The 24,220-nt window shown below is 39.1% G+C and overlaps 1 protein-coding gene across 1 annotated transcript in view; it reads right to left on the reverse strand.

Annotated features, from left to right (window-relative positions):
• Positions 1 to 24,220, reverse strand: part of ipo11 (importin 11) — a 114,885-nt gene that overhangs the window by 36,452 nt on the left and 54,213 nt on the right. Inside the window, exons 21-27 of the mRNA XM_023393535.2 lie at positions 19,755 to 19,870; positions 17,602 to 17,678; positions 5,444 to 5,523; positions 5,262 to 5,342; positions 3,369 to 3,464; positions 2,832 to 2,945; positions 2,213 to 2,334 (exon numbers count right to left, since the gene is read on the reverse strand). Coding sequence (XP_023249303.1) covers positions 2,213 to 2,334; positions 2,832 to 2,945; positions 3,369 to 3,464; positions 5,262 to 5,342; positions 5,444 to 5,523; positions 17,602 to 17,678; positions 19,755 to 19,870 — 686 coding nt within the window. The remainder of the gene's footprint in view (positions 1 to 2,212; positions 2,335 to 2,831; positions 2,946 to 3,368; positions 3,465 to 5,261; positions 5,343 to 5,443; positions 5,524 to 17,601; positions 17,679 to 19,754; positions 19,871 to 24,220) is intronic.

Below are 24,220 nucleotides of genomic sequence, written 5' to 3' on the forward strand. Positions count from 1 at the left end.
GGCAGAGGATCCCCAAATCCAGGTGTGAAAAACTTGTTGCATCATTCCCAAGAAGACTCATGGCTGTACTAGCTCAAAAGGGTGCTTCTACTCAATACTGAGCAAAGGGTCTGAATACTTATGACCATGTGATATTTCAGTTTTTCTTTTTTAATAAATTTGGAAAAATTTCTACGATTCTGTCAAGATGGGGTGCTGAGTGTACATTAACGAGAAATAAAATGAACTTTTTTGATTTTAGCAAATGGCTGCAATGAAACAAAGAGTGAAAAATTTAAAGGAGTCTGAATACTTTCCGTACCCACTGTATGTCCACATAATAATGGCCAAACAAAGTTTGTAAATAATGACAGAATATCGAGTGAGAGGCCACACTCATCAGGCCACCCCTTTTATTTAGGCTATATTGTTCTCTAACAAGCTCTTATCTTCTGTCTGATACACATAAAAGCTCATTTGTGTTGCGAAACAATTGCAAAAAAAAACTTTGTTAAAGTTAACTTTTTTATTATGACTGCTAATTATTTCAAAAAAGCATTTTATTCTAAAATTATGTGTCATTAGGGCGAAAAATTATTCATCAGCTAAATGATTGAGGTTCATTACTCAATACCAGTAAAACACAGTATTTTTGCTACTCATAATCTCAACTAAAAGTGAAAAAAAAAAACTGTTATAATATATTAAGGCAGCTATGGACAAGATATGGACCTCCTCTAATTATTGTTATGATATTATGTGAGAAAGTTGATTTGTCATGCAGAACTTAACCAACCAGGGCTGTCATAATCAATTGTTGTTCCAGACCAAGGAAGGGGGTGTAACAAAGGATTTCATGCCTGTCGACATCTCAAGTATGATTACCATATCTGGATTATAGAATACTAGCGCTTCGCAAAATCTTGATAAAAACATGCACCACCATACAGTCAGATAGGACATCACAAGTAAAGTTTATCATTAAAACCCACAGTGACTCCTTTGAACCACTTCAAGAGAAGTCCCACTGAGAAAATGAAATGAGAAAATTCTTTTGATGGCAAGTGAAAAACAATTCTTTTATAAAAAAAAAAAAAAAAAATGTTTGGTACTTTGCCTTCCTGTACACCTATCACAGTCAGGTGTAGGTAACAACGTGTAATGACTCAGGCAAGAAAATCATTTTTTGTATCTTAAATTAAATTCAATATTCCAACTCTCTCAATTATAACATGTTGGTTGAGCTCAAGTAATTTGATTGCATAGCAGTAAGTAAAGATACATCAGGTTTTATCTTTATCTGCACACTACCATCACCATGTGCAGATTCAGAGGGTACACAGTAAACACTTTTATTCTCTGGTTACTGTCAAGCTTAGATTTAACCGACAGTGCTGCCGAGCGCTGTATCATGAATCTTTGGTAGTGAAAGGAACTTTCTGGGTGCAACTTTTCTAGCATTGCAGAGAACATCCAGTCTGACACTGAACAACATCCAAACTTTTGATCTAAGGGGACTCGTCTTTTGTCTGTGTGCATGATTGCTTCTTCATTGACGTGGTAAGAGATGTTGGCTCAGATGGTTTTGCCTTTCAGCACCATAATCCTTAGTCTCCGATTTACAGATTCATGCCCTCAGTCTGCATGTCTCTCATTATAGACGGGGCATCAAGAAGCGGTAAATTAGACAAAATATAAACTCATAGAACATATTCGTGAGCTTGTATGTAGTATGTATAACTGCATGTCACTAATTGTCTATAAAGTTGTCTCTCTTACAACACTCTATACATCTTGTAAAGCATGAAAAAACAAACCCTGTCAGTGCATTCTTGTGCTGTGCATATACAGTATGTCTATGCTGTGTCACTGTGAGACACTCCCCCCTCATATGGTGCTAATGCAACACTGGCTGTTGATTTTGTGGAGCATATTATGGCTGTAGGGCAAACATCTGTTATATTTCTCAAAGAAATTAAAAATAAAAATAACTAATATCCTCTGTTGTCAGTGACAACACATGCAACATCACAAACCACACAGAGAAGGATAATACCAGCAGCTAGAGTCTATAAAGCTAAACAACAGATGAATAAATAATTCGTCAAGTGTGTCTCTTCACATTCCTCTTATGTCAGCTGGACTGACAGGGGTGGATGACAGGTGGATGCTATCCACCTTTCATCATCTCAAAGCCCCATCAGCTCATAAATGAATGATAAATGTTTCTCACCTGTTGTCAGATGGTAGAAGGGAAAGCAGAGCCAGCGACGACAGCTTCCTCCTCTCAGGCTGAGTGATGTTGTCCATGCGGTCGACCCACATCTCTATCACACTGCCCAACAACTGGTCCACCTGAAAGATGGACAAGAGCGATGGCATAAACAGAGTTTGACAACTCAAGATACACTATACTAATGGATTTTATTTTAATGTTTAAAAATATGGTTTTTCTAAAGTCATAAAAGTCAGAAAAACCGACCTTCCCTGCTTGTTCTGCCTCATTTACCTCCCTACCTTGTCCTCTATCGTTAAAAAAAGAAGACTTTGGCATGATGGAGAGACAACCACTGGCCTTTCATCTATTTAGATTAAGGCAGCAATGTCAAAATCTGCTAAATTAATTTTGCTCTGGGTCACAAATAAAACCGTGCCGGAGTTTCACAGTGAAGAGAGGCGATTCTAAACTTTAGTGCTTGAAAATGTTACCATTTGCAATTCCTTGGCTCATTACTTTCAGCCTCATTCAGAACGATTCTCTTTTAACAGGCACTTTGCAGTTATGTTTCTCACAGACATTCAAAGAGACTGTGCTGAGAAGACAGAATTGAAGGTTAGACATCGAGCCTCACCTCCTGGCTGCATTCGGAGGCCATTTGAGTGAGCAAAGAGGAGAAGAAACTGGAGTTCTGGAGCAGGACACGGCCCATGATTCCTAGGTAGGTGGACATCACCACGGGATATCTCTGTGCAACACACACACACGTATCATGAATGCACAATGACACGCAGATGCAGAAACATATACCCACGCACAGGCACAAGCACAGGTCATTAAGCATGATTAGGGAGAAAAAAAAGAAGCCCACTGACACAGCAGTATCCTGGAAAGGCAAACTGTGACCTTTATCTGAGTTGATCAATAAATGCCACGCTATAGCCGCCATAAGAATTAATTTTATGTGACAGAAAAGGACAACCTGGAAGAAAACACAGCAGCAGGAACAGTCTCATTTGGAGGAAATAATTTAGGGTTTAATAAAGTTACATATCAGTAACAGAGTAAGGATGAGGAGTAAAAATGCCCCACAGCTGATATAACATGTTTATAAGTTTCTCCTTTTATTTATATAATCCCAAGCCAGTTCTGTGCAAAATGAAAGACTCACCTCGCCGTCCACAATACCTCTGAAGACAGCTGGCAGCAGGGGCTGGAACATGTGGGCTCCCAGTATGGGGCTAACCTTTAGAGCTATCTCTACCACCTGCAGAGAGGGAAAGAGTGAGGGAGGATGAGGGACACAACTCAAGAGAGGGGAGTAAGGACCAGTAGCAAGTCCAAAAAACAAGCAAGAGGAACATGTAGGGAGAACTCGGGAGGGAACCAGGAAGGAAGCAAAAAAAAAAAAAGAGTGCGAAAAAAGACAGTAAGGGTCAAACACAGGACGATGTGTGGAAGGCACAAAGAGGCAAAAAGGACTTAGTAAGAGCTTCTTTTTAGAGAGATAGTAAAAGAGTGCAGAAAATCCTCCTTTTAATTGAGGGTCTGACCTACAGTATGTGGCATACAAGGTTAGTCCCTTGGGTTTTAAATTTCCAATAAATTTGAATGAGCTCTCTCAGGAATTAAAGCTAAAATGAAAACACTTGAATAAAAAAAAATCAACAGCTTCCACCGACCAGCAAAAAAAAGAAAACCAATAAACAAAGCCACAATGTGACTAAAGAAAACCTTCAGAGTAAAAGATACAGTGACAGAAGCAGTGGGGCGTGCATCTCCGGGCTCATACATAAAGTACTGTATGTGGACATGCACTTAGCCGCCACTATATATGCTATACTTGGTTAAACCGATGCAATCTAATACAACAAACCCTGCGATAAATCCCACATTCATGAAGGTTATAATGCTAGCTGAAACTATTTTAGAGATGAGATTATGTTCAGTAAAACATGTGTTATTGTTCAAAGAATTTTTACATCCTCATTAGGCTTCCCTTAGACTACAATATAAATCCAGACTGCACCATTTGTAACATTACAAATGACATTTTGGCAAATTAAAACCTCAAATGAGAATATTTAACTTAAAGGTTAGCGACCAAGCCTGAAGCACAGAGACAGTGAGATACTCACATCTGTTTCTACAAGGATGCATGCATATGAACTTTTCAAAGAAACGTGCACTGATTACTCTGATCCCTCTGCTCTGAGTGTGTCAACATGCGTCGAGCCGTTGTGTGTTCAGGTTGTGTAGGCTGACAGATTTATTGTTTGCCTGCTCTCCTCTCCTCCGAACAAAGGATTAGCAAGGGCCAGATGTGCAGTAACTCCACTGTGCTTTACCAAGCTAAAGCTCTGGTCTCATAGCTACTCCGCATACACATACCCCCCCCCCCGTCTGTGAAGACAACAAATGCTGAGGCATACATGCACCCTGACATATACGCGCATACATTCCAAGCATAAGTCACAGACTACACCAGGATAAGAGAAATGACAATTTATAGTCCTCGTCATTTTAACCCATCATGCATCACACCTATTGAAACAACAATCACACATGCAAAACACATGATGGTGTGTTTGTTTCAATAATTGATGAAAACTAGGTCAAAACCTAGAAGGGTCAACAGTATAAAAAAACACTCTAAGATCCAGCAAGGCCAAGGCTGATGTCAGTATTCAGACACTTGTCATTCAGAAAGTCGTGATCAATCAGCTCAGGTAACACCCTTGTTAGCCGCTCTGTAAAGTACATTATTTTGATATACTGTAACTGTAGCTGGCCAGAGAAAACAAGTTGGCACATAACTCAAATAATTTAATAGCTATAAAAATGTCAAGGATCCTCCTGCATTACAATCTGGTGTCGAGTCACAAGCAGCACTGTCTAGTGTAAACAGCATTTAACGCCACTTCCAGTGCACTTACTCTTCACCGGGCCACACAGCCAAAACAAACAAACACTGTGAATCCTGAGAAGAGAAAAAGAATAAACAATAGCAATATAGGTAGGTGTGTAGGTGTGTGTGTGTGTGTGAAGCAGATAGTGACAGTACCTTGAGCACTTGGACCTGTCCCTCATTTGCAATGTCTTTAAGCAAATCACAGAAGGATCGACACAGTGATTCTGCATAGCTCTGGAAATACACAAATCCATACAGAATGAGGTTAACATAATGCACATAATTGTATGTATATTTATATTTCACTTGGAATACAGCATGTTTGAGTGTCTCACCTGCAGGAACTCTGTGGCAGACAAGTATATGTAGGCATTAACAATCTGAAAGCAGGTACGCAGGTTCTCGGAGCTCATCTCTGAAACAAAGCATCAGATATTACACTTTACCAAACTGGACTAGAGGGTTTACGTGATTGATACAAGAAGGAACAGAAGAAGCAGGCAAAGAGGGAGGATAAAGGCACTTAATTATAAATATATGATACAGCCGGACAAGACTGTTTAGTTGTCTAACACACTGTGACTGCATTGCATAATGGATGGATCATCTTACTAGCTTTGTTCACTCAGAATAATAATTAAACACACGTTTTACTCAGGGAAATGTTCAGTGTTTACAGCATGTGGTTAAAGATTGTGAAATATTACAAATTCTGTACACTGTGACTCAAAGCTTAATTAAAAAAGAAACTTTAAAAAACACAAGTCCATGGGGGAGGAATATTTTTAACAGGCATTATTTCCATTGATCTTTAATATTGGTGCAGAACAAACTAAACCTTGTCCATGAGGCATCTGAAACAAATAAATTATCCAAAAAGGTGCAGGATCCTTTTTGGTTTTCAAGAAGACAAGATGAGACAATACATTCACTGGATATGTACGACTATGTTGGTGTAACAAAAGCTTATCAAGAAGAAATATTCAAGCACACAGAGCACAGCTACTTCCCATGTTTCTTAAAACATGCATTTGAGTCCATCTGGTTGTGCTCTTACTCGCTGAAGGATGAAAAGACGAAACTGACTTAACATGGCGATTTGCAAAAAAGTAGTGCAGGTTTTTTAACCACATCAGTTCAAGATATCCATGATGCAACATATGAACATTGCGGCAATAGCTTTGTGTGCCTAGAAGAAAGATCAAGTGGTCGCTTATCTAGCAGCATTAATGAGAGAGGTTGTGAGGATCTTTAACAAGAACTGAATCTAAATTATTAAGCATGCTGTTTCCTATGAAACATCATTATCTCAGCATTAAATATGCTCTACTTTGTCTCTGATGTTTGTCTGACCTATGCTGTCTAAGTTCACATTAACACAAGATACAGTGAAGACTCACAGATCAGTGCTGGATAGATATGTGGATTTACTGTATTTGCAGTGTATGTGTAGTATTGTTTCACATTTTGGTGTGTTACAGATTACATTATAAAATGTGTGTTAATAAACACCAGCAGGAGCGAAAAGGTTATAACAAACGAGGCGACATTCAAACAGGATTAAAAAAGAAAAGAGCCACAACCTGGGGATAACAGTACAGACACTGGCTGCTGTAAAAGAGCAACAAAAGAAGCCAGAACAGTTTAATATCATAAAAGAGGAGCTATGTTCTAACAAGCTCAGCAAGTATAACTTTGACAAAACAATTCACTCTGAGAAAGTTGACCATGAGGCAACAGTTACGGTAATGGCTGAAGAAAGAAAAATCAAATGCCCTCAAGGTAACACTACAAACGCATCACTTTTTGGGCCATTTGCAGAAAAATAATTGACTTTTGGCCTGTGAATATGAGAACTGGAGTCAATGTAGTACCATTACTCTAACTGTTAATGGCCTCGCTTAATGGCCACCAGATGTTTATACCCAAAAGTGGGTACATAGCCTACCCAATCGGCAGACTTTATACCCACTTTATTGGGCGCCTATTTGAGGCAGCCTTCTCTCCACTTTCCGCTTGCCCTGTCTGTAACCGTTTTTTAAAATTCCCTTTGCTACAGGAAACAACAACAACCTTCAAGTTATCGACCTACTTGCTGAAAATGGCAAGCTTTGATGAAGATTTGATGCATGCAATCACAGTCGACATACGTATGTCCTTGCTGTTTTTTGAGGTGTTTTATATGCGGGGAATTAGCCATTTCAATGGCAATGCTCACCTCAGCAAGTGCAAATGTTCCCCCAAAACAAGTTCCCCTCTGACACTATTTCACAGGGGAGCTGTCACTGCATTCCTGGCCCAGCGCCACCAAAGATGACTGTGGTTGGTTTAAATTAATGCAAACAACCCAGACTTTTTTTCCTCCTAGAAACATAATGGGTGCAGCCCAGTAAAAGTTTAGTATGAAAGAAGGGTAGAGGAAACAGAGCAAGGAGCTATGGTCTGGCCCAAAGAAAAGGGCAGTAGAAGAAGGGTGGGAATGTTTTAAATCAATAATGCCTAATTATACACTACAGCTAACATATACACGGTAAGATTTACACTTGACAGTAATATAAGCTGGCAGGGTAACAGACCATAACACCTTGAATAGCCTTTGCGTGTAGAAACCCTTACACAATAAACACACAGACAGGGGAGAGGTGAGGAAGAAAGAGAGGACTGAAAAATCCTCAGTTCCTCAGAAAGATGGGAAGAGAGGAGCAAAAACACTCACACGTACACACACTCACCTGCATACTGACACTATTGCCCCCAAACAGTCACCCACACAGCATCTACAAATACACCGAGACTAGCATCTGCATGAAAAGTTTGAAAGTAACACAGGCTGACAGGGTAGCTGACTCAAAAACGTAGAATAATTATTTACTTCATACAGGTTGACAGGGTAGCTAATTGTAACATCTAGAATATCAGTTACTCCCCCGCATGCACAAAAAAGGTAAAAAATATAGTAAATCTATGTAAATATTTGCATATGTAAAATATTAATTTAATTCGGGTTAAAATTCAGAAAAATTGATTGTGTAGAACATTTTATTTGGGTCTGAATGAGGGTGCAGTCATTCTTTTCTTTTTTTCTTTTCAACTGTTACTTAGTGGTAATAAAGGAGGTCCAGACTGACCGCACTGGTTTATACAGGTGAAATTAATGTTGATGTATGCAATATGTTTTCTCCAGCTATCTGTCGGCCACAGTAAGGTAATGAAGATAATGTATGCTGCCATCTGTTATCATTGCAGGTACACAATGTATTCCAGGGGCCTATTTAGTCGGCACATCAGCCAACCTGAATATTCAACACTACAAACACAGTATGGAGTTACATTACCCTAAACACAAGCAGAAACAGGAATAAGCAGAAGCAACAAAGACTGATAGTCAAAAACGTCAAAGGGACATCAGATGTGCAGTAAGGCAAGTGATCTGCTGTTTCCACTGTCATTTTGCGCAGTATACTAACTGTAGCATTGGCACAGAGAGGTTGAGCATCATTGGGAAACAGACAGGAAAAAGACGAGAGCTCCACTACAACAAACACTTTCCTGTGGTTGGGACAGGCCATTCATTTTCCTAAAGAATAAAGCTAAGGCAACAGATTGCTTAACAGTTGGTGAACAAGGACACACAGATTCATCGGACAAGGAGAAGACGACAGGTCTGCAGTATTGCAGAGCAGGTAAATGAATGATCATGGTCCCTCCTTGTGTCTGTAGACACTGAAATGACTCCTGATGAACACTAAGGGGAAAATATGTAAACTGTGAATAAGAGTGACGAGTAAAGAGTGAGCGATTTAGTGAGTGAATGATTGCAATTTTTCTCCTAAAACTTTGTTATAACCTGGATAATCAGCAGCTCTAATGCGTTCATATATATTTTTTCTCTCTCACTTAATATTGCCAGAGGCATCTACCAAGCTGCACTCATTTTAAGTGGTTTACTGTAAAATAAACAACATTCCCTATGAGCAGAAAATGACAATTTTTTAAATATGCAATTACCTCGAACCTGATGAAAATCAGTTCAAACAAATCACTGAGGTGCATCCTCAATACTGCAGCTAAAGTTAACAAAGAATTTACAGGCTCATTTAACCTTTTCTGTTGCGCCTGAAAAAACTCCATGTATTCAATTGATTTAACAAGGAATGAAATTCTTTTGTTTTGTCCCATTCATTTTTTTCCCTTCAGGGGATCTAGAAAGCTAAATGAGGCAGGTGAATGGCTGAGTTTTTTTCCGTTCTATCGACACATTCATCATCAATTATTATTAAATCAATTTCAACTGAAAGTAATTCCCACTAGCTTCACAATACCTGCGCACAGTGCTACGCTACACACATGTATAATTATTCAAACAAACAAACACACACCCACACACAAGAACACACCCTTAAGAAATGGCGATATAACATAGTTAGAGAGGAGCATAATGGAACAACTGGAGTGCAGGGATGTCACAATACCAGAATTTTGATAGTTGGTACCAATACAGTTGAAATTCCACAATTCACAATACCAAATTCTACAAAACCACATTGATTTTCTATTTTTTTTTTTTTTTTTTTACTATTTCAAATGGGCAAAGTATTTCATTTTGAAGCTGTATGCAATGCATTGATTCACTCAGCACCTCTCTCCAACAAACATGTTGACAAGGGACCCATCTGCCATAGTTGGACTGTTCCATCAGTAGCACCAGGAAAAATCCTGCTGCAATGGTGGGCCAGTGGACCGTCAGAAACATTAATGAAGCTTTTACCTCTTTAGTCTCTTTACCAGCCATCTCTGTGTGCCTGTCATTCAGGGTGCACAGGAAAGCATGCTACATGCATGTGCCAGGACTGGGCTCAGTGGCCAATCGCAACATGTGATCAACCTTCATTGAAACGACCTAAATCAGTGAGGGCTGTTATTTGTTTGACAAACATGAAGCAAATGAGCTGTATTGTTCAGTTATTTGTCATTAATTACTTTTTAAAATATTTGGAGCATCTTATATCCCCTCAGTAGGAAACACCGGAGCTTTGATTGAAGGTGGCTACAATATGAGTTACCTGAGAAGCTCATTCATATTTTGATGAGTATCCACGATAATCTACATTGTGTACCTTCTAACCTCCAGCGAAAGCTGATCAGCATCTAATATGATTTCTTTGAGCTGAGATGACAGTAGTGTAAGTGGAAACTTACTGAAAAAGATGAAGAGCCCTGTCTGTATGTACTATACTGCACCAGCTATAGTGCCTTTAAAAGGAATATATGGCTTTCCCACCCTGGATATTTCCTAGGAGGATAAAAAATAGTTTAGAAGAGTAAGTTAAATAAATACCTTTTATTTTGGTTCATTGGTTTATCTCAGTTGGCAAAGCCAAGTACTACGTGCTACACCCGCATGTGTGCTACAGGGCTGGTGCTGCCCTAGTTTTGAGAGTCTTCTGTGTATTATTTCACTTTTTTTTTCATGATTTTCATGCTTTTTACTTGCATTTTTTTTTCTTTTTCTTACTGTTTCTATTTTTTCCCTTCTACAAAGATATTGCAGGCTTTCATCCCTAATATGATAGAATATAATGGCTTATGACCTTTAGTCCATCCATATTTAAAAGTACAAGCTGATTTCTGTGTAGCAAGGTAGAAAAGAAACCTAGACCACAACGAAAACAAGGTACTCACTCTTAAACAAAGAGAGACTCTAATTTGCAAACATAGACAAAGATGTGGAACGACTGACCTCAAAGGCATGTGTCAAAATCTCAACAGTTAAATGCCATGAAAAAGAGTACAGACTCCTAAGATTCAAGGTTACTAGCACACGTACAGAACAATATACAAGTGGTGTTTGTTTAACAACTGTCAATAAAGTGGGGAATACTACACTATTGTGACTGAAATCCTCAACTGTTGGACAAAGCTTCATAATTCATGATTAGTTCTTAATCAGAAAGTCATTAAAAATGAAACAAAATGTATAGCTCTGATTCTGATATTTCACCTCTTTATAATTGATCCAAATGTGGATTAGAGAACACACTGTGTTGTCTATTCCTGTTGAAATATTGTCATCATTTTTTCACATCTGAGCAAGGCAATATGATTACACTCAAAGCTACTTAATCTTTTATCTGCAAGTGAAGTTACACATGGTGTACCAGCTTTTATTACAGAGGCAAAAAGGGAGGTAAATACATGATTTTGACCGCTTTCTGATCTGCCCCTCCATAATGTTGCTACCACAACCACTGTCATTACTTGCCTTGCTGATAAGCTGTGCACATACTGTGGCAATATCCTCTGAAGGACAGTTTTGTATGAATAGCAGAGGGAGAAGCACAAGTATTCATATAAGGAGGGAAAAAATGAATTGAATTCTCATTCTGGGCTGGAGGTAGGTCAGGCAGCTCAGAGCACTGAGACCTGGGCTTGATAAGATACCCCACCCCACTCCTCGCTATTGCAAATGAACCCGATGCACCCGAAGTGTCCGTATACAAATACAAACAGCCTGACAAAATAACACTGTTCCTGGCTATTGGAAGTGAATTTAAGTACCCTGCTCATTCCCACCAATTTAAAATATACGCTCAGTCCAATAAAGATTTTTTTTTTTAAAGTATGGATGGGACTAAATTATATTGAAATGCATTCTAATATTTTGTTCTCCCATGCATGCAAATGACCATGGACAAAATATTAAAACATGCTAATGAATATTAGTCTAAAACAGAATAGCCTGTTGTGCCAAAATCAATAAAATACTAAAAATACTATAAAAGCAATGAAATTTTCACAAAGCCACAACAAGAGAGGAAACAATCGCCCCCTCTACACGCATACATACACATACACTCGCTATAATCAAATAGTCACAAAAACAGCTGCTAAAGCACTGATTAAGCTTTAGTCAGTACATCCTTTATAGCCCTGGGCATATACTGCAAAATCCGCTTTAGTTATCAACATTAACAGGAAAATGAGCCTCACATCTGACTGTGATAACGGCCCCTGAAGTGCCTCTAATGGTTGCTGGGGACACTACTAAAATTTTGGTCATCGCCCAACCCAATTTTTGCTTTGCAGTACGTGATGGGGTTAACAATGTCATTCAAGCCAGCCAGCTAGATAATGTCTGAGCTGAGTAAAGCCCTATGATGGAGGTGAACAATCATAAAATGCATAAATGCATAAATCTAAAAAAAAAAAAAAAAAAATTGACTTATTTTTATTTCTATTTAATTTAACCAATATGAAGAAAAGTGGAGAACGGTAAGAGATAAGTCACATCATGTTTTATTGTAAGGTGCTGTTCATTGCTTGCTGCACTCCTTTAAAACTTTCTTATGAGAGCAAAAGTACTGCAACAGAGACAGCTTACTTTTGCCAAGTTTTAGTGTACACAAAGGAAAAGCATAAAAACAACATGGTCAACAGCAGCCTCGGCTACAGCTGCAAGATGAGAAGCCAACTCCCTTTAGTGCTTGAGTGAGTAAGTCTGGGATGAGTAATCACGCTTGAGAGAAGTGAGAAAAGCTCAGCAAGGAATTCAATGAAGTGGCAAAAATCAACTTTACTACGACACCTCCATGTATGAGATGACAGCCATGATGAGAAAGCAGAAAACTCCCAGCAATGCATCCAGGAAAAATTAATCTGAAGAGATTTGGAATCAATGGATCATGGAAGATTACAATACCAAACTTTAAGAAAATATATAAATAAATAAATAAACTGCTACATATATATATATATATATATATATATATATATATATATATATATATATTGTATATATACTGTCAAGTGTGACTAAATATGGCCAAATATGTCCAATGTGTGCGAGAGCTGTAATCAATGCCATTACTTCAAGTTGAGAAGCCGGTAATAAGTTCTCTGATGGGGATGTCCGGATTGATCCATGGGGGACATTAGCTGGGCAGTTAACTGTGAGACTACATTCTGAGGATTGTTAGTGATTCCTGCAACGAGCTTTCACATGAAACAGATGAGGCCGAAACCTCTCTCAATACAGTGTCATTGATCTTGTGGGGATGGTCTGACACATCTTTGGCTGCACCAGTAACTGCTGACTGATCAGATGTTCATTAAGTAATATTTTGCACTTCCCAATTTTGTTCATTTATTACTTTGAAGCCACTTTAGCAACATCACATTGAAACTGTCTGTTCTAATTTCTTTACCTTAAAATGCAAAGAGACGAACTATTACTTCAGAAATGATAAGTCAGAAATCAATCACCAGCTATTACGATAACTATTTAGTCATTTGTCAACAAAATTCTGCAAAAAATAATTGGTTCCAGCTTCTTAAGTGTGAAGATTTATTGATATTTTTCTGTGTTATATCACTCTAAATGAATTATCTTTGAAATTTGGACTGTTGGTTGTGCAACACAAAGTATTTGAAGAGATTGCGGACTCTTCTACAGGTAATGATGGTGAAAATAATCATTAGCTGTAGCCCTTAAGGGTATTAATAGAGACAGACCTTTATTTCTGACCTCTCGTTTCACAAGAACAAGAATACTTAAGTAAGAAGCCTCCATGTTTTCTGATATTCTCCAGTTGTTGCTACTCTTTATTCTTTCAAGGAAACTCATTATTTCCTCCATCTGTTTCAGATTGAGGCCCTGTAGCAGTTCAGTAGCCATAATGCCTGTGACAGTAAAACAGCAATAAGTGTTTCTAGACATTCAGAAAAACAGGAAAGTAAAATAAAATGGCATGGTTCTATCACTTGCTCACACTAGTTGGTATAATGCCAACAAAGACAAAACTTCCCTGCTTACTCTCCATCATCACTGGTAAGCGCAGCTGAAATGTGTCTTAGTTCAGAGAGTGGTGACAGTGATACAGAGCGTAGTCTCAGAATTTAGCCGATGCAAGGCTCTTGACATTATAATTAGGGAATTTGTTGCTCCAGTTTAGCAATGATGGAGCAAGGCTCTTTATCAGGCAGGCCAGGCCACATACCTGGCAAGCTGCAACACCATGTCGAGCCAGACTCTCTCAATGGCCCACATCCCTCCACTGCTCTCCATGGACTAAATAAATGAACAACCGGATGTTCTGGCGAAAACCTGCCAAAGATGATGACTGACTAAAGTTCGCCTAAAAAAACCCAAAACAAAAGCCAACTGAATTTCCACTATAAAAATTTTCATCAGTACATGTAAATAAATGCATGAGTGTTGAATGGAAAATGTTCCTCCACTTATTTTCATGTTCAGTGTTAAAAGGACAAATGTATTTAAAACTGTGCTAATTTGTTCTGACCTGTGACCACACCTGAGCTATCATCTTTCATCACAACTGCTTTGAAATTCCCCTCTAAGACTTGTGCTGACAACATAATTACATAAAATGCCATTAATGTGCTTTAAATGTGCTAATGCAAACCTTGAGGAAAAAATATGTGTTTTTCATCATAAGAGGGACAGAGACACAGGAAGAGGGAACAAAGGGTGGAGAGAGTACTAAGTGCTGACAAGTGGTTGTAATTTTAAAGTCTTGTGGACCGGGTTATTCCAGTAATCAACATGGAAACAAGCATAGCCTATGAACAACAAAAATAGCTGCACACATGCAAATGTTGGAACTCATAAATGCTACGAAGGTAAAAACATTTCCTGACAGCAAAGGATTATGTTAAAATAAGGGATAATAATTAAAAAAAAGCTGTTATGATAGTGAAAAACAAAAGCATGCCCCCACAGTCCTACAGAGTTTCTCTGGAGGGGAGAACAAGGGTTTGGGTTCATTCAAGTGGAGATGAAAGTCAGTCTGAACTCTATTCACAAAGGTTCGAAGATCATTCTTGATGCTGGAAACAGCAGCTGAGAAGACAATCCCAGATTGGTTCAAAGGTGATCAAAGGCTCCAGAGCATCTATTAAATAGATCCAGTGCTCAGATTGTTTTTCTCAACTTCTGTTTGGGAGGTCAGGAATGAACTTTGAAACTTAACTTTTAATCAAATAAGAAGTCACAGAAGTAGAAGCAGACATTGACAAACGGTACTACAGTAAATAAGCATGATGTAAGTGCAGCATCAGAGCGTGCTGATGTGTGTGTACATAGTGGTTGAGATATTGCAAGCACTGGAAGGAACTGCAGTGAAACTTGCTTGAACTGAGCTCAATTTTTTCTCATGAATATACAAATGTGACTTGCACATTAAAGCAAAATGGTTGGGACAAGGGACAAAATACCTCCACTATGCATTTTCCATTTTGTACTTTACTAATGGAATGCTGTTAGCTTGTATCTGGAGAGGTGTGAAAGCTTTTTCCTTTTCTTTGCTTTAATGTGTCCATCATAGCCAGAGAAAAGCAGCACTCTTCTCCACTGAGCCAAATATTGAAAAAGGTAAGAAGTCTCCGTAGTAAACACAGAAAATGATAATAGCAGCAAGCAAAATCAAGTCACAAATTCCCAATATGTTATCTCACCCAAGATGGAACGTGGGCACAACAGGATATCTTCTGAGGGGAGTGCAATATGTTGCCAGGTTTGATGAGAGGGAATTGTTTGTTTGAGAATTGAGAGTTGTTTTTACAATCTGATAATTGTAACACAATGTTGGATCACTGACATATTACAACAACAAAGCTCTAATTTGAGCAGATATCTGTAAGACCTGAGGTGAATATTGCAGACAATGAGCGCAGGTAGATTTACAAGCTCTTATCAAAATCTCTATCATTATTACATATACTCATACAACCTTCAACTGAATTCATCTTTTCTGTACACCCTTCCATCCGTCAACCTCTAACCCTACATCATCTTTTCTGTCCGTGTATTGTCACCTTTCATTTCCCTCCATCCGGCTTTACACTTTTTCTGATCTTCATAATCAAACCTTCTTGACAATTTTATGTCCCTTTTTCCCTCCTTCAATCCATCATTAAAGCCACTTACATGGCAGCTGATCAGTGGGCACTAATTACTTGACAGATCTTCATCAGTCACGCTGAGGTAATCAGGACTGACGTTCTCTCAGTCCCACGGGGAGGCGACTTCTATGATTTTATACATGTCATTTGTCTTATTTGTCAAATTTTTTTTTTTCTTACTAGGTTCATGTTCTTTGTTTGAACAAACAAATGAAAACTGTATGCTGTAAATGTTTCAACATTGCTGTTGTGTGGATACACAGTGTGATAACCCCTTAGCACAAACCTTAAAATTAATTTAAAAAGCTCAGTATTTCTTTTAAGGTTGCTTATTCTGGGATTTTTCACACCTTTGTGGCAAGGCTTCTTGAATGCAGTAGTTGTTCTGTGTAATTGTCTGTGACTGAACAAAAATTTCAAACGACTAGTTGTGCTGCTTTGTAAAACAGAAGGAAAAAAAGCTTCCCCTTTTCTGCTTTGGTTCATCGCCTTCATTTACCTTTTTTGTTCAGAACTAGATAAGAGTAAAAAGGGCCTCTCTTATCTTTCCATTCATCCATGTCCAAGCTCCTCAGAGCACACCTCCAATGTATAACCTTTCTTTTTATGTCACTTCTTCTTCATTAACTTTCCTGCCATCACTTCTTTTTCATTCATTTTCACCCACCACCTCCTTGTTATGTTTCACCCATCGCTCCCTTTTCTTGATCCTCTCTAATTCCTTCCTCCTCCATTTCTTCCATCCGTGACCGTCTTCCTGAGTCTTTTGCTCTTCTGTGTCCCATGGATCCTCATCCACGCTATAAATGATCAAACGCTCCAGTAAGCCAATAAGGCTACACTAGTGTTCATATTAGTCTGACTCACTCGTTATGTGCAGAAGCACCAAATCAATACTGTTCCTCATCACACTAAAGGCCACACACACACACAGACACACACTTTCCTCTCCACACTACAGTAAGTGAGGTGTCCCAGTGCTCCAGGCCTGTGATAAATCATCCAGCCAGTTCTATTCACTCTGCCACCACTCACAGCAGCCTGCAGACCAAAAGAAGTGAGGCTAATGCCTTGAGGATACCGCAAACCCACAACTGTGATCTTTACAAGCTACAATAGCCCAAAGTGATAAAGCTATGAAAATTAAGTCCATGTCCATGGATTGCATCAACTTTCTGTCCTCATTCTCTCAGGTTCTCTGTGATTTGAAAGTATTTGATCATTTACTGATGGTTTGTTCTTTCAGATTTTGCAGCTTTTTTCCATCTCACAGACTGCATTGATGTGAAATGATTTCTGTGTCTCTTTTCTAAACCACACAAAAAGTCAAACACATATTCCTATAACACAGGAAGCTATAATTTTACCTCGTGCTAATCACACTATGCAGAATGCATCATAGTTGCATCATTCTTTATGTTATCCTCCTTTCCTAATAATATACAAATTCAGTGTATATGTTATGCAAAACACACACACACACACTCACAAACACACGCACACACCCTCACAAACACACACACACACACACACACACACAAACAAACAAACAAAGAAATTTCATTGAGCTCACCCCACAAAGCTGACATGTTCTGGAAAATTCTAAGCAGCTCCGGTGTGACGGCTGGGCTGTTCTCCAAAGTCACCAACCTGCATGATGAGCGGGAGGGAAGGAGGAGAGCAGGCAGAGGGGGAAGTAAAAAGAAAGGAGAGGAGAGAGAGCGCAAAGGAGAGAACAAAACAGACAATGGTAGAAGTTAAACACATAGATGAGAGGTGGCAAAAGAAAATGGGAAGAGAAATGCGGCGGGAAAAATTACAGAGACAGAAGGAGGAAGAGAAAATGGGCACCACGAAGGTGGAAAAAAAATAAAGCATGGTGAAGTGGGTGTAAAAGAAAAAAAGAAAATTGAGGAGGCAGAAGAAAGCAACGTCAGGGATTTTCTCAGTGTAAAGACAAATCTGAAAAGAAACCTGTTACATAAATTTGTTGATCAATCAATGATAAAGTGTTGACAGTTTTACACATTTTGTTCTGAAATAAAGAAAAGTAAACTGATTTTTGGAGAGTCTCTGATTTTTGGACAGGCTCAGTGAGCAATTTTACGTCAAGACAGGTTTCTGTAATCTATGATAAGCTTTTTATATTTTAACATTTTGCATACAAAATAATCAGTCAAAAAAGATATAACTTTATATCTTTATTATAAATATGCCGATGACATGAATTCACCAGGCCTCTTTCCTCGTTTCTAGTCATAAGGCAACGGAGTGTCAAAGTAATGTATTCATTGAGATCTATGAACATGCTCCAAGCTGAAACTATTGACTTTAGCAGCAAAAAGAGCAATCCCTCATAAATGGTTCTAGACCAATCCACCTACAGTAAAATCATCAAAGAGATGGAGAGACTGAGTTTCACACTGAGACCGACATAAGATTTATACATCGCAAGATGGACAAAATGGATAACATATTAATTGGAATAAAGAATGTGGTTGGTGTATTTCTCAGTTCCTCCTGTTTAAAATGTCATTTCCCTTCCTTTTGCTGTATACTCTTCCATTCATGGAGACAGACAAATTATGCAGTTCTATATAATAACCCCATGTCCATAATCTATACTATATAATGTTTTGTTACTGAATGTGCTGGGTTTCGGGGTGCCTGGTAACAATGTTGTTTGACTGTGCTGCTGTTCTTGAACTAACACAATCGAAGTCTTAAAAAAAAAAGAAAAGAAAATGCTCTTAACTACTTCAAGTGTATGTTTGTAAACCTTTCTGAAATGTTACATTTAATGCCTATAGGAAAACACTCAATGATCAAAGAGACTGGTGGATTTCACCTGCAACTAATCAAAAAGATGAGACATGAAGAACAGATTTGACTCACACAAACTAATAGGAAAAAAAGGACAAGATGCACAGATACTGAGAGAGATACAGAGAGGAAAACAAGCTGATAAAAGCAAGAGGAAATGACACTGACTTTGTAAACAAAGCAAACAAATATTTAGGGCACAGCTGATTATCAGACAGGATAAACGACAGGACAGAGACATAAGACTGGCTTTGTGCTACAAGCACACACGGCATGCTGAACAGTGCGCCTCTCCACAGGGACAGACAGAAAAAGAAGAGATTAAGAGGGGAGTTAAAAAGCAAAGAGACGATTGGAGCGGAACAAAAGGTAACCCCAGCAAATTCTATTCAACTGAAGCAACCCTCTTTGTGGGCGCTGTGGATACGCAAAAGTGAGCATACTGTTGTGCAGCAGATTCTTGAGATGGCATGTGCCCAAAGCAACAACATAAAGGCAGGATTGTGAGCCACATAAACTATCATCAGCTTCATCACCCACCTAGAGTGGTTGCCTGAGAAAAAGTCAATTCAAACAAGATGTCATGGTCAGCCTACTTACGACTGCTTATCCGCGTTGTAAGTGTTTACATTTTATCCATATATGTATATATACACTCAACGTGAGTCAGTAAATGAGGCTGATGACTAATATGACAAAAACAGACTGAGTGCATTGAGCAACAGAGAAAAGAGTCAAAGTATGCATGTGTAGGGGTGTGTAGGGGTGTGTAGTGCGAGTGTGCTCTGAAGAGCGAGGGTGGAAATGAGATCACTAAGTCCTTCATAAATTTCTTCCTTGGTTCTGTTATGTTTTTTTTGTCTATAAATTCTAGTGCACTGTATGTACAAGTGTGGACCATACCAAAGCTCCAGTCCGTCCTCCAGCAAATACACGTGTGGTGGCTGGGAAACGTCAGTGCTCAGCTGGATGACGGGAAGAAGGAAAGGGTACAGGTTCTTACTCTCTGCCCCCAGGCCCTGTGAGAAACACACAGATGCAGAAAGTCAATGCAGATTTAGGAAAACCTGACAAAGAATGCAGACAAGTGGCTGAAAGACCACATGTGTGTGCTCTAAATGATCACCCAAAATGCCATTGCTGACCCTTTCCATACACACTTTGTATTGCTGAGTGAGCACACTGTCCCCATGCTCCACAACTGTTGCAAGAGGATGCCTTGTTCTTACAGTAGATAAGATGCATGTAGGAGAGCCAGCTCACTGCAGGCTCTGCCCAATTGTTCCCACTTTCAATAACAAGAAGGTGTCATGAACAGTGGCTTTTTGTAATCTAACGACTTGTGTTTGACTGCAAAATATTTGCCTAAAAGTGCAAGAGTTGTTAAGGGATTTTTAATGTTCTTTTTACTGTCCACAGTGGGGGCCCATTTACTTCAGCTGGTTGAGAACAAAGCTAAGGTCTTGCTGCAGGAGCCAACTCACTGTCCATCTGTGGGTCATACACATTTTAACAGCCTTTCAGGTGACACGGGGCTAAGTAGCAAATGACAGAATTTTCCTTTGGGAAAAATTGCTCCTAATAGTCTGATGCACAAACCGCTTTGTTAACACATGAACACTCAGTGGACATGAATGTGTGCCTTCACCGTGAGATGGAGAAGGGGAATGAGCAGCTGAGCAGTGTGTCACCTTGACCTCGACAATACCACGTGGTTTTTAACTCGAGGAGGACCACGGATGAGAACATTGCTGCTGGGAACACAGCTGAAGACTTAAAAACCAAACCAGTTCTGAAAACACATCACATCAAACACTGTGTTGGATTTTACTACACTGGTCTATTATGTTGAGGCTGAAAGCCAAAATAAAATCTGTCTACTCACCACCACCACACCTTAATGGAAACTCAGCTGTAACTGATTATTAGATGTCACAGCACTTTGGAATAATCTATGATCAACTAGTATTTTGTGTCATGGATATACAGATAGATAACTGTGTCAGTTAGCTCCATCAGTTTCATCATGACATCACCACAAAGACTGTATCCATTTGACTACATAAAGTATAGACTATCAAAGCTTCATTTATGATAATAATTTACAAAAGAGCAAGAAGAAGAGATCTTACATTTTTCAAGCCATTTTGAAAACTGGTATGTTATTTTTACCTATAAATTTCAACAGTGATTAAAAAAAAAATATATATATATGATTATATATACACTATAAGGGAATTAGCCACTGTGTTTATAGACTGATCAGCGGGCAGCAGTTTGATGTTAGCACTGTTGCCTCACAGAGAGACGGGCCTCTCTGTGTGGAGTTTGCATCTTCAACATGTGCCTGAGTGGGTTTCCTCTAACAATCCAAAGACATGCAGGTTAGGTTAACTGGCGACTCTAAATTGCCCTCAGGTGTGAATGTGAGCATGAATGGTTGTTTTGTTCTATGCGTCAGCAACTGGTGACCTGACCAGGGTGTACCACACTTCTTGCCCAATGTCAGCTGGGCTTGGCTCTAGATCAACTCCCACCTTGCAACGCTCAAAGTATAAGTGTTATAGCATAATTAAAGGAACGATTAAATGTGCAACCATTATTCATTTTCCAATCTTGTGCTTGGTTTTGCAACATATTTTGAAATTACTTTCATTATCATATAATCTGGAATGTCCTAGATCACCCAACACGATTGAGATCCCACAAAAAAAAAGTATGCAAAGTTTAGAGTGTACTTCATAAAAGGCAATGGATAACCTTCCCCGGAGTAAAACTGTCAGCACAGTTACTGACAACACAGGCAAAGTACACACACAAAAAGCTTGAAATCACACATATTTTTTTTCATCCACAAATATTTTTGATACACACATGAACACAAGCACTTTCCAAATGTAGCACTGACAACCATGTTTAGCCTAGTTTATGAATTATGCCCTCTGAAATATCTTTTCCCCTTGGAACATCACTTCCATCTTCTTCACACATACCCTCAAACGCTTGTCTGTCGATGGATGAAAACTTAACTGCTGTCTGACACCCTGCCCTTTCAAAGCACCCCATCACTTCAAGTTTTTCTCAGTCACTTTGTATATTCACAGAAAACACTCACAAGAGAATGTGAGAGAGGCTAACAAGGAGAAGACAGTGTGTGTGTGTGTGTGTGTGTGTGTGTGTGTGTGTGTGGGGGGGTAGTTTTGGAGGAACTAATCTGTCTGATGGCCCAGATGATTCGAAGTAGTGTTTCAGAACTGTCAACATTGCTTCACTTATGGCATGACATTATTTGGTCTAAACACGCTCCCTCCTGCATCTACTTAGTAAAAGAGTAAAAGAGAGAGAGAGAGCCAAGCATAATTCCCACTTGGCTCGACCCTATCTCCCCATCACAAGCAACAAGTAACTAGTGTATTGCAAGCAGAATTTATATACAAGTTTGAAAACAAGCAGGCCAATATGCTCAGCTCTTGTGAGCTTAAGAGTTGAGTTAATGCTGCCTGATCATTCACAGCTTGACACAGACTGGTTCATGCCTGTTCCAGATGGACTTAAATCAAATAGTCAAAACACACATTTGGCAAGGTCTCATCTCCAGCCTGCCGAGAGAAGGTCAGTGCCCCGCTGTCCCTGAGCTCCGAAAAACCGCCCATTAGATCAAGCATGGTTGATAGTTGTCACGCGTCCCAAATTCTGGCACTCTGGACAATAAGCATTTAGCAATACATCAAGTCTGCCTGGGCGTCGTTTGCGTTGTGTGCATTGCAGTTTGCATTAAAACCACAACAAAAAACAGTTCAGTTTGAGTTTCTGCTTCGTTTATTTTGGTCCTCACCGGCTTTTGCATCCTTTAATTCAACTTTTTAAACTAGGTAACAGTGATTATTTGTGCGTAGAGTGGGGGGATAAATAAAGGTATCACCCCTAAACCGGTACATACATGAAAGGTAAATCCACTGCTTTGTAGTCAACTGCATACACAATGTTAGAGGGTATGGTAGAAGCAAACCAAGCTAAATCAAGAAGTGAACTCAAGAAAACCAACTATACTTTTTTCTTTCTTTACCATCAGCATTATATTGTGCAGTATATATTAAAATTTCCGTTAGTATATGGCAACACGGTTGACTATCCAAACCCCTTCAGCTGCACACCCTCGGTGCCTCATGCAGTTTTCCATATGTGTACTTATGTTACTCTCTCAAAGGGACTATGTCTATTACTGAGCGTTTCATCTCCGACTGTGAAGTAATTTAGCTGCGTTCAAACAGGGGTGCATTCTTACTGCAGGCTGTATCAATGCTGTGGGGAATGGAGCGCCCGTCTTCGACCATTTTCTTCCTATATTCAGTTAGTGATAAACCTGATTGATATTGAGGCAAATGGCTGAAAATAAAATATTGCACAAGCTGCTACACGAACACAACTGAATCTTCAAACTGCTAAAAGCAAAAAAAAAAAAAAAAAAAAAAAAAAAAAAAAGAAAAAAAACATTTGACATTATAATCTGAGGATTCAACCATATGTAATTGTGTGAGCAAGTGATTCTGAGAAATATAGAGCAGGAAAGACGAACTGATCTCCTCTCCAGGTTATTTAAAATTTTTCGCAGGTGAGGGAAAGATAAAAAAAACACACACACACACGCACACGCACACACACAAATTCGTCTGTTTTGGTAAATGCGCCTGACCCAGGTCTCCCTAGCAGACATTTTGGAACTCAGCCTCAGCGACATGTGGCCAGACAAGTAAAATCACACTTGTAGCCAGATCCACTCAACAGTACCACCTGTCACACTGCAGAACCTGGTAATTCCACTCAAAATGAACAATGAACATAATAAACTTTGAATGAAAATAGCTATCTAAGAACCACTGATTAAGTTAACCGTCAGTATTATTCTTGGAAATAGCTTTTTGTTAGCGCTTTGCTTATTATAATTCCAATAATTTTGTTAATGGGCTCCTTTCTTGTGATCCTGGAAGAGACACAAGAGCTGTCTGGCTGGCTGCAAGAGCAGAAGGAGCCAGCCAAATTTGTGCTCTGGATCAAAATCATCACAGTAGTGCTTTTGGTAAGGCAGCTCATTCAGGAATTAAACTTCTAGTTAACAGCAACATATGAAAAGACTGCCACCGACAAACACCAAGGCTTCAGCTGCTCAACAGTGCTCTTGTATAACATAGTCAAGTAAAGCTCAACACTGTGCACCCTTCACAGAAGACTAGAAAGAAAACACATTTATCAACACTTTGGGTGTTTTGCAGCCACTAACTGAATGGCACTTCTATTTATTTATAGTGACGCAATGACTTATCTTATTCTAGCCAGCAGGTGGTACAGGTATTAAGTGTGAAACAGACACA

The sequence above is a fragment of the Seriola lalandi genome, unplaced genomic scaffold (genome assembly GCF_002814215.2).
Source record: "Seriola lalandi dorsalis isolate HSWRI2012SDOR001 ecotype SW California unplaced genomic scaffold, Sedor1 jcf7180002054938, whole genome shotgun sequence".
NCBI lineage: Eukaryota > Metazoa > Chordata > Actinopteri > Carangiformes > Carangidae > Seriola > Seriola lalandi.